The sequence below is a fragment of the Salmo salar genome, chromosome ssa08, assembly GCF_905237065.1.
Source record: "Salmo salar chromosome ssa08, Ssal_v3.1, whole genome shotgun sequence".
NCBI classification, from domain to species: Eukaryota; Metazoa; Chordata; class Actinopteri; order Salmoniformes; family Salmonidae; genus Salmo; species Salmo salar.
In genome coordinates this window covers 24246102-24263267 of record NC_059449.1, presented here as the reverse complement: position 1 = coordinate 24263267, position 17166 = coordinate 24246102, and the positions used below count along the sequence as shown (strand labels likewise).

The window sequence follows — 17166 nt, the reverse complement described above, 5'->3', positions numbered from 1 at the left end:
GAATTGTCTTCTAATCCAACATCTCCATTTGACGATTGACCCTCTACCATATCTTGTTGTTGCCCTCAGACACAGGACACCCAAAGGGAGTTATGAGTGCACAGTGTCTGGGCTCCGCTGGCTGTGTGAGAGAGATGTCATTCTGAAGTATCACTTCAGGAACTGTGAACCCTACAGTCACCTTCTGAAAGACATGCAGTACACACAAGGTGGTCCATTGCTGGACATCACTATGGAGTTAGGTGAATTGGAGGAAGTTCATCTGCCACACTTTGTCTGTTTAGGTAAAACCATATAGAAATAGTATTCAGAAAGACATTTCCATGTAACTGAGTTTCACTTCCTGAATGAATGAATGAACTATTCTGGGAGTTTGAGTTTACTGTGATCCGGTACTGCATATTCTTTGTGTTTTAGTTGGATGAATAATACAATATTTGTCTTTCTGTCTCCTTTTTATTGTGTTGTTCAGGGACCAACCCTTCCCTGAGGAATGAGATGAAGATTCTTCATGTAGAGGAACATGGAGTGTCTTTAGAGGAAGTGCATGAGGTCACCAGATTCCATGCTAAAATTCTCCATCCCAAGTTCTCACTTATCTCTGTTATACTAAGATTACTGTCTTGGAACGTAGATGTCCACTGTGACGTGGTCCTCTATATGGCAGTTAAAAGGTCAACAGTCATTTCAAGGCTGTACCTGCTCCTCAGAAACTCCAGTCAGAAAGAGGTGAGGCACTTTCACTGAAGTGACAACAGTATGTTGAAACTTACTGAAGGAAAGCTGATAGTTTGTTGAAAATCTCTAGATTACAAAGACAACATGCAGCTCTGTGAGAAATCTATTTCTGTTGTAACATTAATTAATACAATAAAAACTATGACTAACATTGGTTTCTCAGTGAGCTGTATGTTGTGTGAATTATGAGACTACATTGTTCTGACTACTACATTGCTAATTTTGTAGGCTATTCAGGAACGGGAGAAAAATCAGGTGTCCCAAGGATATTCGGAATTGGTCCTGTCAAGTCCAAACGGGCCCTTAAAGCTGAACAGTTGGTTTGCACTCAAGAATTCCCACTCCACTTCCATCAATCCAGAGGTGCAGTTTTAGCAGGCTGAGGACATGAATCTGTCATATTGTATATGAATAACTGGAATATCATTCTATTTCACTATTTCTTTCTCTCTCTGTTGTCGCAATCGTTGCACCATATGGCCTTCTACAGAAGATTCAGCTGTTACCTGCAGACACCACACCAAGCTGTTGTAAGATGATTATAAGAAACACAGGGGTTGACATTGAGATGGAGTTAATCGGGGATGATGAGAGGACTGTATGGAGAGATATGGTACCAATAGGTAGGAGAATATGTGATAAGAGAATTATCTAATGAAGGTAAATGAATCAATAATCCATTATGAATTAGTAGTTATGTAGCATGGATAATAAACTGTAAGTCAATGTACTGAATGTTAGTCCCATCAAGTCTAGACGTGTGTGTGAGATACCGGGAGTAGCCTTCAAGGTTCTCCTAATCTATGGGGAAAGGAACAGGCAGTGCTGGAACAGTGGTGGGAGGTCAAGGAAGAGATACTGTTCACCTACTGTCTGTGCGTATGTGTGTGCATAGGTTATCTACGGTTGGTGTGGAGGTGTGTGCGTAAGCGGAGAGAGAGGATAAAATGAACATCTTTGTTATTTGGACCTCAGAACGTTCTCTGAATAAAGCCGTATGAACCTTTTGCAGGAAGCTGAGTCCATGCCTAATTATTAACCCAGTGTCTTACAAACCCCGGGGATTAGTCAAGGCTTGTTGATTGTTAATTATTATCATTAGGATAGAAAATTCCTTTGACAATATGTCAATCATAACTGTTATTTCTGACAGATGCTATTTAGAGTGATATAACCTATTTCTGTTTCTTTCAGATGAATACATCACTGAAACCCATTCAACTAGTAAGTAAACATGAGAGATACAAACCAATGACTTGAGGGCCAGTCAACATGGTTTACTGTAGGACCTGGACAGGTCCTGATTATAAAATACTGTCTTCAAGAACAATGACATCTCCTCCAGGACTTGATGTAGATTAACCTGGTTCTGAATGCCCCAATGACATCTCCTCCAGGACTTAATGTAGATTAGCCTGGTTCTGAATGACCCAGCCTGTTTTTCTATGTCTGTGAAACCGTCCCTAAATGTGAATATGTGATATGTTCAGGTCGTTATTGTAAAAGATCATGTTTTCTCAATACTTTTATTTTAGGAGTCTGCTTCTAAATGACTGAAATGTAAATGTACAAATGTAGTTATTTTGTAACCTGACTCTCTCAGGTGCTGTGTTGGGGGCAGGGCGTCCGGCTGAGAGCAGTCTGACTGGTTCTACAAAACTGCAGCTGCGTTCTCTACGGACAGAGTTTGTGAAACGAGTGTCAAGACCTGTCCTGAATGAACTGCTGGACGGACTCCTGCAACACACAGTCATCAACCAGGAGGAAATGGAGTCAGTGAAGGTGATAGCTGAGAGGGCAGAGAAGGCACGTGACATCATCGACATGGTGTTGAGAAAAGGAACTGAGTCAAGTTCTAGGATGATCAACCTTCTTGGGGAGCTGGACCCCTGTCTTTGGTCACAGCTTCAGATCAACAGTGTTGGGGTACCAACCTAATGGTAGAATGGATAGTAACAGTGTTGGCGTACCATCCTAATGGTAGAATGGATAGTAACAGTGTTGGGGTACCACCCTAATGGTAGAATGGATAGTAACAGTGTTGGGGTACCAACCTAATGATAGAATGGATAGTAACAGTGTTGGGGTACCAACCTAATGGTAGAATGGATAGTAACAGTGTTGGATTACAAAATACAAAAATAACTGTGCAAATGTTATGGAGACACAGTTTACAGTATTGTGTGAAAAAGTGTGTGTGACAACCCTCCCACTCTGTCTGCCGAAAATACAGAGTCCACATACACACACACACACACACACACACACAAACACACTGTGACGACCCTCCCATTCTGTCACACTGTGACGACCCTCCCGCTCTGTCACACTGTGACGACCCTCCCACTCTGTCTGCAGAATTCTTTCTCTTTGATCTTGTTTTCTTTAATAGGATGTCGGTGGGCAGAGCTGGAAGGGTCGTCAGTGAAATGGGACACACCTGGGCTCGGCTGTGTCCCGGGGATAAATACACCTTTCCCCCATTCATTGAGGAGACTCTCTCCACCCAGACACACTGTTGTTTTTGGTTGTGGCATTTTGGGGCTTCGTTGTGTTCATTTGTTTTGGCACCTTTCAACAGCCCTCATTATCACCATCTGTGAACACATCCACTCCCTTCCACTACTGACTACACACCCCATTGTAACTTGTATATAGTTGACTTTATTTAATAAATATGTTTTCTTTATCTCCACGTTGTCTCCCTCTTTGTTACAGGCTATGAGCCGGTTCATAACAGTGTATGAGAATAATAATCTTAATCATTTGGACCGGGGAGAACTGATCCTAGATCAACCCTCCTAATCAACACCATGGGGTGTATTCACTAGGAAACAGACCTGATCCTAGATCAACCTTCCTATTCAACACCATGGGGTGTATTCACCAGGAAACAGACCTGATCCTAGATCAACACTCCTATTCAACACCATGGGGTGTGTTCACTAGGAAACAGACCTGATCCTAGATCCACACTCCTATTTTACACCATGGGGTGTGTTCACTAGGAAACAGACCTGATCCTAGATCAACCCTCCTATTCAACACCATGGGGTGTGTTCACTAGGAAACAGACCTGATCCTAGATCAACACTCCTATTCAACACCATGGGGTGTATTCACTAGGAAACAGACCTGATCCTAGATCAACCCTCCTATTCAACACCATGGGATGTATTCATTAGGAAACAGACCTGATCCTAGATCCACACTCCTATTTTACACCATGGGGTGTGTTCACTAGGAAACAGACCTGATCCTAGATCAACCCTCCTATTCAACACCATGGGGTGTGTTCACTAGGAAACAGACCTGATCCTAGATCAACACTCCTATTCAACACCATGGGGTGTATTCACTAGGAAACAGACCTGATCCTAGATCAACACTCCTATTCACCACCATTGGGTGTATTCACTAGGAAACAGACCTGATCCTAGATCAACCCTCCTATTCAACACCATGGGATGTATTCATTAGGAAACAGACCTGATCCTAGATCAACCCTCCTATTCAACACCATGGGGTGTATTCACTAGGAAACAGACCTGATCCTAGATCAACCCTCCTAATCAACACCATGGGGTGTATTCACTAGGAAACAGACCTGATCCTAGATCAACCTTCCTATTCAACACCATGGGGTGTATTCACCAGGAAACAGACCTGATCCTAGATCAACACTCCTATTCAACACCATGGGGTGTGTTCACTAGGAAACAGACCTGATCCTAGATCCACACTCCTATTCAACACCATGGGGTGTGTTCACTAGGAAACAGACCTGATCCTAGATCAACCCTCCTATTCAACACCATGGGGTGTGTTCACTAGGAAACAGACCTGATCCTAGATCAACACTCCTATTCAACACCATGGGGTGTATTCACTAGGAAACAGACCTGATCCTAGATCAACACTCCTATTCAACACCATGGGGTGTATTCACTAGGAATCAGACCTGATCCTAGATCAACCCTCCTATTCAACACCATGGGATGTATTCACTAGGAAACAGACCTGATCCTAGATCAACACTCCTATTCAACACCATGGGGTGTATTCACTAGGAAACAGACCTGATCCTAGATCAACCCTCCTATTCAACACCATGGGGTGTATTCACTAGGAAATAGACCTGATCCTAGATCAACCCTCCTACTCAACACCATGGGGTGTATTCACTAGGAAACAGACCTGATCCTAGATCAACCCTCCTATTCAACACCATGGGGTGTATTCACTAGGAAACAGACCTGATCCTAGATCCACACTACTACTCAACATTTAGGATTACACTGAAGGCTTCCCCCCATTATGCTACAGGGGTGACTTAAATACACCCCTGATCTAACTGGGCTGTAATTCTTTGTTAATAATAGCAATGAAATTATATTGTTTTTGGTTCCTAAAATGGTTCCATAATGCTCTTGTTTAACTGGAGTTTTAACATGAGAGAGAGAAATAGGCTACAGAGCCAGTTAATATAGTCTTTGTTTCTGGGTAGTTCACTGGACATACACATGTCCATACGCCTCATACACACACATATATAAATACACACACACATATATACAGTGGGGGAAAAAAGTATTTGATCCCCTGCTGATTTTGTATGTTTGCCCACTGACAAAGAAAGGATCAGTCTATAATTTTAATGGTAGGTTTATTTGAGCTGTGAGAGACAGAATAACAACAAAAATATCCAGAAAAACGCATGTCAAAAATGTTATAAATTGATTTGCATTTTAATGAGTGAAATAAGTATTTGACCCCCTCTCAATCAGAAAGATTTCTGGCTCCCAGGTGTCTTTTATACAGGTAACGAGCTGAGATTAGGAGCACACTCTTAAAGGGAGTGCTCCTAATCTCAGTTTGTTACCTGTAAAAAAGACACCTGTCCACAGAAGCAATCAATTGATCAGATTCCAAACTCTCCACCATGGCCAAGACCAAAGAGCTCTCCAAGGATGTCAGGGACAAGATTGTAGACCTACACAAGGCTGAAATGAGCTACAAGACCATCGCCAAGCAGCTTGGTGAGAAGGTGACAATATTTGATGTGATTATTCGCAAATGGAAGAATCACAAATGAACTGTCAATATCCCTTGGCCTGGGGCTCCATGCAAGATCTCACCTCGTGGAGTTGCAATGATCATGAGAACGGTGAGGAATCAGCCCAGAACTACACGGGAGGATCTTGTCAATGATCTCAAGGCAGCTGGGACCATAGTCACCAAGAAAACAATTGGTAACACACTACGCCGTGAAGGACTGAAATCCTGCAGCGCCCGCAAGGTCCCCCTGCTCAAGAATACATATACAGGCCCGTCTGAAGTCTGCCAATGAACATCTGAATGACTCAGAGGACAACTGGTGAAAGTGTTGTGGTCAGATGAGACCAAAATGGAGCTCTTTGACATCAACTCAACTCGCCGTGTTTGGAGGAGGAGGAATGCTGCCTATAACCCCAAGAACACCATCTCCACCGTCAAACATGGAGGTGGAAACATTATGCTTTGGGGGTGTTTTTCTGCTAAGGGGACAAGACAACTTCACCGCATCAAAGGGACGATGGATGGGGCCATGTGCCGTCAAATCTTGGGTGAGAACCTCCTTCCCTCAGCCAGGGCATTGAAAATGGGTCGTGGATGGGTATTCCAGCATGACAATGACCCAAAACACACGGGCAAGGCAACAAAGGAGTGGCTCAAGAAGAAGCACATTAAGGTCCTGGAGTGGCATAGCCAGTCTCCAGATCTTAATCCCATAGTAAATCTGTGGAGGGAGCTGAACGTTCGAGTTGCCAAACGTCAGCCTCGAAACCTTAATGACTTGGAGAAGATCTGCAAAGAGGAGTAGGACAAAATCCCTCCTGAGATGTGTGCAAACCTGGTGGCCAACTACAAGAAACGTCTGACCTCTGTCATTGCCAACAAGGGTTTTGCCACCAAGTACTAAGTCATGTTTTGCAGAGGGGTCAAATACTTATTTCCCTCATTAAAATGCAAATAATTTTATAACATTTCTGACATGCGTTTTTCTGGATTTTGTTGTTGTTATTCTGTCTCTCACTGTTCAAATAAACCTACTATTAAAATTATAGACTGATCATTTCTTTGTCAGTGGGCAAACGTACAAAATCAGCAGGGGATCAAATACTTTTTTCCCCCACTGTATATATATAAATACACACTCACACCTGTTGTATATACAGTGGCAAGAAAAAGTATGTGAACCCTTTTGAATTACCTGGATTTCTGCATAAATTGGTCATCAAATTTGATCTGATCTTCATCTAAGTCAACAATAGACACACAGTCTGCTTAAACTAATAACACACAAATTATGTATTTTTCTTGTCTACATTGAATACATAATTTAAGTAGTGCACTATATAGGGAACAGGGCCCTGGTCTAAAGTAGTGCACTATATAGGGAATAGGGCCCTGGTCTAAAGTAGTGCACTACAAAGGGAATAGGGACCTGGTCAAAAGTAGTGCACTTCATAGGGAATAGGGCCTTGGTCAAAAGTAGTGCACTACATAGGGAATAGGGTGCCATTTGGTATAGACAGAGACTAAAGGCTGAGTGTTTAACAGTAAAAAGAGATTGAGAAATGACAACAGAGAAGTAGGTTAAAAGTAGGGAGAGCATCGATGCAGAGAGAGATGCCAGTGGAGAAAAGAGAGTGAGATACCAGTGGAGAAAGAGAGAGATACCAGTGGAGAATAGAGAGAGAGATACCAGCGGAGAAAAGAGAGAGATACCAGTGTAGGAGAGAGAGATACAAGTGGAGAAGAGAGATACCAGTGATTAAAGACTAACCAAAACCCAGCCATAAGTGACTGCGCAACAAGGGTCATGAGGAGTGTAGCTTGGTTTGACTTCCAAATGGCCCCCTAGTCACGATCTAGTGCATTACTGGTCAAAGGTAGTGCACTACATAGGGAATAGGGTACCATTTAGTACTCAGCCTTTAACTCAGGTGAGTATTCCACCACGCTTCTGTCTGTTCACCATTGGTTGGCTGGGAAGCCTGTAAGCATTCATCTAATACACACACATTAAAAATGACACACACACACACACACACACACACACACACACACACACACACACACACACACACACACACACACACACACACACACACACACACACACACACACACACACACACACACACACACACACACACACACAGAGAGAGAGAGAGCAGTAACGCAAAAACATCTCCTGCCCCTTGTCACTGAACAGGTAAACAAAAACCAGAACAGGTAAACAAAACAACAGGGTGAAGAAAAACAAACAGTTCAGTTCCGTTCATTCTGCATCGCTGATTATCAGTCCTCCGCCTGTCGCTAAGCAACGTTCACTAGGCTGACACTACAACCCAGCACCATGGATACAGGAAACCGGCCCATGTCCAGGTGTAGCATACAGGCCCATACAAATAGGCTCTAATCCCAACTGGCACCCTGTTCCCTATGAAGTGCACTACTTTAGACCAGAGCTGTGGGGGAAGCAGTACATTATATAAGGAGAAGGGTGCCATTTGAGGGTGTGACCATAGACTACAGTCAGAGTTTGTGTGATTGTCTCTGGTTTAGAGGTGACAGTCTAGTGTGCAGAGATGAGGGGGAGAGGGGAGTCTAGAGCTGTGTTCGAATACCCATACTAACATACTGTATACTACATACTTAATGAGTATATACTACATACTATTAGTTCATTTTAGTATACTGTATACTACATACTTAATGAGTATATACTACATACTATTAGTTCATTTTAGTATACTGTATACTACATACTTAATGAGTATATACTACATACTATTCGTTTATTTTAGTATACTGTATACTACATATCTAATGAGTATATACTACATACTATTAGTTCATTTTAGTATACTGTATACTACATACTTAATGAGTATATACTACATACTATTAGTTCATTTTAGTATACTGTATACTACATACTTAATGAGTATATACTACATACTATTCGTTTATTTTAGTATACTGTATACTACATATCTAATGAGTATATACTACATACTATTAGTTCATTTTAGTATACTGTATACTACATATTTAATGAATATATAGTACATACTATTAGTTCATTTTAGTATACTGTATACTACATACTTAATGAGTATATACTACATACTATTAGTTTTGGTATACTGTAACCGACCAGCTTTTTGCCTTCTCTACCGGAAGTTGATGCTGTTGCTATACAAACTCTTGCTAGCTAGTCAGTGTAACAAATTACTAGTTAGACATTGTTCGACTTTGGGTGTGTTATTAAATTAAATATGGAGTGCTGGACGCTCAGGCCGAGGAGTAGGGTTGAATTGAGCACTCTGGTGCTGCTGGAAACAATTTAATTACGCTTTTTTGCCGACGTTTACTGACACCGGCCATATTCAATGGGTGTTGAGCTGCTCGTAAATTCATTATTCTGCGCTCTGGTCTCTCAGGCGAGATGCTCTGAAATCGGAGTAGAGAGCCAGAGAGAATTTACTAAAGCACAACGACTATACCATTTAGCTAAGAATGACGGGAATAATCAAGTCAATAAACGTTGAGTAGTTAGTTAACCTGTAGTTAATATACTGGCACGTTTGATGTATAAGTAGCCAACTACTGTAACGTTAGGTAGGTAGCTAACATACCGGTACATACAGCTGTAATGATATGATATGTGGTTCGTAAGGACAACGTAGCTAGCAAATTGTCAGCCAGCATAACGTGTAAGGTAACTTATTAGAAAAGTCATTACTTTATTACATTGCTCAACATTTTCTTAACATTTGTCATAATTAGTTAAAACAATGAATTTGTATCCGCTCTCGTTGGACTTCGGCAACATATTTTCCGCCATTTTCTTCAAATCTGAAAACGTGAAGCCCCGCCCATTTCCTGAAGAATTGCATTATGGGCCCTAAAGTACGGAAGTAGTGTCCTCTGCGTTTAAACTTAATATTTTGGCGAATTTAGTACGACATCCGGGAACTTTTGGCATACTAAACGATATCATACTATGACCAATAAGCATACTATATACTCAAATCACGTCACAAATAGTACAGTTAGTGTGGTTAGTATGAGTATTAGAAAACGGACTACCATCTGAAATGAGACCCTATTGGAGGAGATGAGGGCAGTCTAGGATTACCATCTGAAATGACACCCTATTGGAGGAGATGAGAAGAGTCTAGGATTACCATCTGAAATGACATCCTATTGGAGGAGATGAGGAGAGTCTAGGATTACCATCTGAAATGACACCCTATTGGAGGAGATGAGGAGAGTCTAGGATTACCATCTGAAATGACACCCTATTGGAGGAGATGAGGGGAGTCTAGGATTACCATCTGAAATGACATCCTATTGGAGGAGATGAGGAGAGTCTAGGATTACCATCTGAAATGACACCCTATTGGAGGAGATGAGGAGAGTCTAGGACTACCATCTGAAATTACACCATATTGGAGGAGATTGTAAGCATGTATTGTAAGCATGTATTGGAAACATGTATTGTATATGTATTGTAAACGTGTATTGTATATGTATTGTAAATGTGTATTGTAAACATGTATTGTACATGTATTTTAAACATGTATTGGAAATGTGTATTGTATTTGTATTGGAACCATGTATTGTATATATATTGGAAACGTGTATTGTAACCATGTATTGGAAACGTGTATTGTATATGTATTGGAAACATGTATTGTATCTGTATTGTAAACATGTTTATGTTTTGGAAATGTGTATTATATATGTATTGTAAACGTGTATTGTAAACTTGTATTGTATATGTATTGTAAACGTGTGTTGTAAACGTGTGTTGCATATGTACTGTTAACTTGTATTGTAAGCATGTATTGTATTGTAAATGTGTATTGTATATGTATTGTAAATGTGTATTGTATATGTATTGGAAACATGTATTGTATTGTATTGTAAACGTGTATTGTATATGTATTGTAAACATGTATTGTATATGTATTGTAAACGTGTGTTGTATATGTATTGTAAACGTGTATTGTTTATGTGTTGTAAGCATGTATTGTATATGTATTGTAAACTTGTATATGTATTGTAAGCATGTATTGTATATGTATTGGAAACATGTATTGTGTATGTATTGTAAACGTGTATTATATATGAATTGTAAACATGTGTTGTATATGTATTGTAAACGTGTATTGTATATGTATTGGAAACATGTATTGTTTATGTATTGGAAACGTGTATTGTGTATGTATTGTAAATGTGTATTGTATATGTATTGGAAACATGCATTGTGTATGTATTGGAAACGTGTATTGTATATGTGTTGTAAACGTGTATTGTATATGTATTGGAAATATGTATTGTGTATGTATTGGAAACGTGTATTGTAAACATGTGTTGTATATGTATTATAAACGTGTATTGTATATGTTTTGTAAGCATGTATTGTGTATGTATTGTATAAGTATTGGAAACATGTATTGTATATGTATTGTAAGCATGTATTGTATATGTATTGGAAACGTGAATTGTATATGTATTGGAAACGTGTGTTGTATATGTATTGGAAACATGTATTGTGATGTTATTGGAATGTACTTGCTGTATTTGCATACTCACTGTGAATGTGTCTGGTTAACTGGCTCTGAGAATTTGGCATTCAACTTAAAACCACATAAATGTATTTTATGAATATATTGTGCAGTGTTGGCCTGTTAGAGGTTCATGAGAGAGGCTGAATATCAACACAACCACCTCAGTCTATCAGCAGCTTTCCTGTTAGAGGTTCATGAGAGAGACTGAATATCAACACAACCACCTCAGTCTATCAGCAGCTTTCTGTGTTGAAACAGGAAGTCCATTTATAAGGAAGTAGAGGAAAGGGTCTCTTATTATAGCTCGATGGTGCTGCTACTTCACTTCACCTCCGTTCCACCAGTATGAATAACCAAGACCTAGCAAGAATAAGGCCGTGACCCCGGCGATTGTCCTTCAAAATAAAAGTCCCACTATGATTGTGATTTTTCTTTTTTTTTTTACACATTCGTAACAATTTAGGAGGAAATGTTAGCAGACTTAGAAAAGGTATTTTCTAGTTTTCATATCCACTTTGTTATTATTCATTACCAGGGGCCTCATTTATTAATCATACGTAAGAGATAATCGGTATGTAAACCATGCAAGGGATCATTACCACGCAAAGTGTGAGATTTATCAATAGAAATGTTAGCTTGACAGTGTGCAGCCCCATTACCATGCATACGAACAGTGCCAAGGGGTGGAATAAGGGAACTGCTTGTCAAGTGTAGAATGGGGAAAGGGGGATACCTAGTCAGTTGAACTGAAATGTGTCTTCCGCATTTAACCATGAATCAGAGAGGTGCTGAGTCTGCCTTAATTAACATCCACGTCGTTTAACCCTGAATCAGAGGTGCTGAGTCTGCCTTAATCAACATCCAGATCATTTAACCATGAATCAGAGGTGCTGAGTCTGCCTTAATCAACATCCAGATCATTTAACCATGAATCAGAGGTGCTGAGTCTGCCTTAATCAACATCCACGTCATTTAACCATGAATCAGAGGTGCTGAGTCTGACTTAATCAACATCCACGTCATTTAACCATGAATCAGAGGTGCTGAGTCTGCCTTAATCAACATCCACGTCATTTAACCATGAATCAGAGGTGCTGAGTCTGCCTTAATCAACATCCACGTCATTTAACCATGAATCAGAGGTGCTGAGTCTGCCTTAATCAACATCCACGTCATTTAACCATGAATCAGAGGTGCTGAGTCTGCCTTAATCAACATCCACGTCATTTAACCATGAATCAGAGGTGCTGAGTCTGCCTTAATCAACATCCACGTCATTTAACCATGAATCAGAGGTGCTGAGTCTGCCTTAATCAACATCCACGTCATTTAACCATGAATCAGAGGGGCTGAGTCTGCCTTAATCAACATCCACGTCATTTAACCATGAATCAGAGGGGCTGAGTCTGCCTTAATCAACATCCACGTCATTTAACCATGAATCAGAGGTGCTGAGTCTGCCTTAATCAACATCCACATCATTTGCGCCCGGGGAACAGTGGGTTAACTGCCTTGCTCAGGGGCAGAACGACAGATTTGTATCTTGTCAGCTTGTGGATTCGATTTAGCAACTTTTCGGTTACTGGTCCAATGCTCCTACCCACCAGGCTACCTGCCTCCCCTAATATACTGTATGTTGAAAATGTGAATTCATGCAACATGCCTTGACAGGCTATATATAATTTGACCACATCAGTGCATTTGTTACGATAACAGTCAATATAAAGTACAGTAAATAGTTCAATTACAGTAAATAGTTAAATTAGAGGTGAAACTATTGTTGAAATACTATAATGGATGTTTTGTGGCATATTTTGTGTGTAGACAACGTTTACAAATGAGGCCCCTGGTATTTTCCATAGAGAAAAATACTTGAAATAGCTTATCTATTTCCTGCTGTGAACTGGGTCCAATTAAACGAGAGATGGGACGAATGGTAACCTCGTTGTAGACCTATATGCTACCTCGTGAGTATGAAACCATCACAGAAAAGGTGAGGAATTTATTATGCAACGATCATGGAAACGAAATAAATAATAGCCTAGGAAATAGATGGCTATTTCTAATTATTTTAAAACGCAAAGATAAACTAAATGGATGTTCTCTTTTCTCACTAACGGTAAATGATTACATCTTGTTATTGACCTTGTTATTGTTATGAATAAGCGTGTCCATCATATCCCACATTTACACTAAATACTAATCTACTGGTCTTCTGGAAATGCAATACTTCAACCACTAGAAACTGTGCATACACATGGTCTAAAGTTAGCGGGAAGGAGAGTGTGTGTGTGTGTCTGTCTGCGCGTGTGTTTTGTGTTTGTGTGTCTTCACATAAACCTATACCTGTTGAACCCGCCCAGTGTGTTGAAACAAGGAAGTACATTTATAAGGAAGAAGAGGCAGAACTGGACACTGTCGGTCGAAGAAAAATGTTTCTGAGGTTTGTAGCGTTCTTTTACCATTTTATGACAAAAAGTGTTTTGGAGAAGTTAGGCCATCGCAGAGAGAGGTGATTTAGGGGTATGACATCCGCAGAATTGTTCAGTTATTACAATACTGATTTCAACTTTCAATAATGATCATTTTAGGCTTCCTTACATGATCAGCCTAGTCAATATGTATCAATGTTATATTATAGGCTACAGGGCTGTGAGGTAAGGTATGGGGTTATATTATAGTCTACAGGGCTGTGAGGTAGGGTATGGGGTTATAATATAGGCTACAGGGCTATGAGGTAGGGTATGGGGTTATATTATAGGCTACAGGGTTATGAGGTAGGGTATGGGGTTATATTATACTCTACAGGGCTATGAGGTAGGGTATGGGGTTATATTATAGGCTACAGCGTTATGAGGTAGGGTATGGGGTTATATTATAGTCTACAGGGTTATGAGGTAGGGTATGGGGTTATATTATAGTCTACAGGGTTATGAGGTAGGGTATGGGGTTATATTATAGTCTACAGGGCTATGAGGTAGGGTATGGGGTTATATTATAGTCTACAGGGCTATGAGGTAGGGTATGGGGTTATATTATAGTCTACAGGGTTATGAGGTAGGGTATGGGGTTATATTATAGTCACAGGGTTATGAGGTAGGGTATGGGGTTATAATATAGGCTACAGGGCTGTGAGGTAGGGTATGGGGTTATGTTATAGTCTACAGGGCTGTGAGGTAGGGTATGGGGTTATATTATAGTCTACAGGGTTGTGAGGTAGGGTATGGGGTTATGTTATAGTCTACAGGGCTGTGAGGTAGGGTATGGGGTTATATTATAGTCTACAGGGTTATGAGGTAGGGTATGGGGTTATGTTATAGTCTACAGGGTTATGAGGTAGGGTATGGGGTTATATTATAGTCTACAGGGTTATGAGGTAGGGTATGGGGTTATATTATAGTCTACAGGGTTATGAGGTAGGGTATGGGGTTATAATATAGGCTACAGGGCTGTGAGGTAGGGTATGGGGTTATATTATAGTCTACAGGGCTGTGAGGTAGGGTATGGGGTTATATTATAGTCTACAGGGTTATGAGGTAGGGTATGGGGTTATATTATAGTCTACAGGGCTGTGAGGTAGGGTATGGGGTTATATTATAGTCTACAGGGTTGTGAGGTAGGGTATGGGGTTATATTATAGTCTACAGGGCTGTGAGGTAGGGTATTGGGTTATATTATAGTCTACAGGGTTATGAGGTAGGGTATGGGGTTATATTATAGTCTACAGGGTTATGAGGTAGGGTATGGGGTTATATTATAGTCTACAGGGCTGTGAGGTAGGGTATGGGGTTATATTATAGTCTACAGGGTTGTGAGGTAGGGTATGGGGTTATATTATAGTCTACAGGGTTATGAGGTAGGGTATGGGGTTATATTATAGTCTACAGGGCTATGAGGTAGGGTATGGGGTTATGTTATAGTCTACAGGGTTATGAGGTAGGGTATGGGGTTATAATATAGTCTACAGGGTTATGAGGTAGGGTATGGGGTTATATTATATTCTACAGGGTTATGAGGTAGGGTATGGGGTTATATTATAGTCTACAGGGTTATGAGGTAGGGTATGGGGTTATAATATAGTCTACAGGGTTATGAGGTAGGGTATGGGGTTATGTTATAGTCTACAGGGTTGTGAGGTAGGGTATGGGGTTATGTTATAGTCTACAGGGCTGTGAGGTAGGGTATGGGGTTATATTATAGTCTACAGGGTTATGAGGTAGGGTATGGGGTTATGTTATAGTCTACAGGGTTATGAGGTAGGGTATGGGGTTATATTATAGTCTACAGGGTTATGAGGTAGGGTATGGGGTTATATTATAGTCTACAGGGTTATGAGGTAGGGTATGGGGTTATATTATAGTCTACAGGGTTATGAGGTAGGGTATGGGGTTATATTATAGTCTACAGGGTTATGAGGTAGGGTATGGGGTTATATTATAGTCTACAGGGCTATGAGGTAGGGTATGGGGTTATATTATAGTCTACAGGGTTATGAGGTAGGGTATGGGCGATTGATTTATTTGCGCTCTTTCACATCCCGGAGGAAGACGTGTGTCACGTCATCTAGTTTCTTTGTAGAAAAATAATTGTCCCTCTTGTCAATTCGGTAAAAAGTGACATGCGGTAATGGGCATTGAAACTAAATGTGACCGACAGACTTGATTCGGTCTTACGTAGCAACATTTGAAATTGTGTTTTTTACATTGGAAAAAAGCAGAGACAGAGATACAAAATGGTATATCATACACTGCATTTGAGGAACAATGGGAAAGTAATTCTACTTTGAAAGTTGATAAACCTGAAACCCCACTTTTGTGAAAATGGCCCCTGAATGTTTTTGGTGCGCCTACTGGAGAGCTCTCCTTTGTCTCCACCCATTCAGCATTGTTCACACCCTCTTAAGCCTTAGCCCCACCCATCTGTTTAAGGATTCACATGTGAGGTCATGTGATAAACAGTGAGTAGTGTAGTAAAGATTAAGACTAAAAGTAGTAGCCTACAATAAGGAACAATCCCAGGTAAGCAGAAAGTGTCCAGATAAAAATATTGTAGAAATGTTAGATGATGCTAATCCAGACATTAAACTGATGGGTCATGTGACAGAAATGCTGTATCCCCCAGCCACATCTAGCTAAGTGGATGGGTCTCTACAGAAGGTGGAAACTGTACAGACAAATGGTTACTTACGTAGTAGCAATATCAGAAATATATTGTGTCAATATAAATAATATAAATAAATAAAAAAAAACAAGTGTCAATGTAGAGAAAGAACTACAGAATATACAGTATGTAAAATAACAATATCAATAACCATATCAGTGATACTGGTGATAGAGGAGGTAGATTGATATACAGTATGTAGAAGAACATTATCAATAACCATATCAGTGATACTGGTGATAGATGAGGTAGATTGATATACAATATGTAGAAGAACATTATCAATAACCATATCAGTTATATTGGTTATAAATGAGGTAGATTGATATACAGTATGTAGAAGAACATTATCAATAACCATATCAGTGATACTGGTGATAGATGAGGTAGATAGATATACAGTATGTAGAAGAACATTATCAATAACCATATCAGTGATACTGGTTATAAATGAGGTAGATAGATATACAGTATGTAGAAGAACATTATCAATAACCATATCAGAGATACTGGTGATAGATGAGGTAGATTGATATACAGTATGTAGAAGAACATTATCAATAACCATATCAGTGATACTGGTGACAGATGAGGTAGATAGATATACAGTATGTAGAAGAACATTATCAATAACCATA

At 40.0% G+C, this 17166-nt stretch overlaps 2 protein-coding genes across 3 annotated transcripts in view; one reads left to right on the top strand and one right to left on the bottom strand.

The window, feature by feature from the left end:
- The window catches only part of LOC106593887 (NACHT, LRR and PYD domains-containing protein 5), a 31022-nt gene extending 27589 nt beyond the window's left edge, over nt 1–3433 (top strand). For both annotated transcript variants that reach the window (XM_045723041.1, XM_045723042.1), the window contains 6 exons: nt 70–284; nt 473–729; nt 967–1101; nt 1229–1361; nt 1933–1962; nt 2342–3433. In XM_045723041.1, coding sequence (XP_045578997.1) covers nt 70–284; nt 473–729; nt 967–1101; nt 1229–1361; nt 1933–1962; nt 2342–2676 — 1105 coding nt within the window. In that variant the 3' untranslated portion in view covers nt 2677–3433. The remainder of the gene's footprint in view (nt 1–69; nt 285–472; nt 730–966; nt 1102–1228; nt 1362–1932; nt 1963–2341) is intronic.
- Nucleotides 1–17166, bottom strand: part of LOC123744234 (NACHT, LRR and PYD domains-containing protein 12) — a 294132-nt gene that overhangs the window by 100936 nt on the left and 176030 nt on the right. The gene's annotated exons all lie outside the window — the stretch shown is intronic.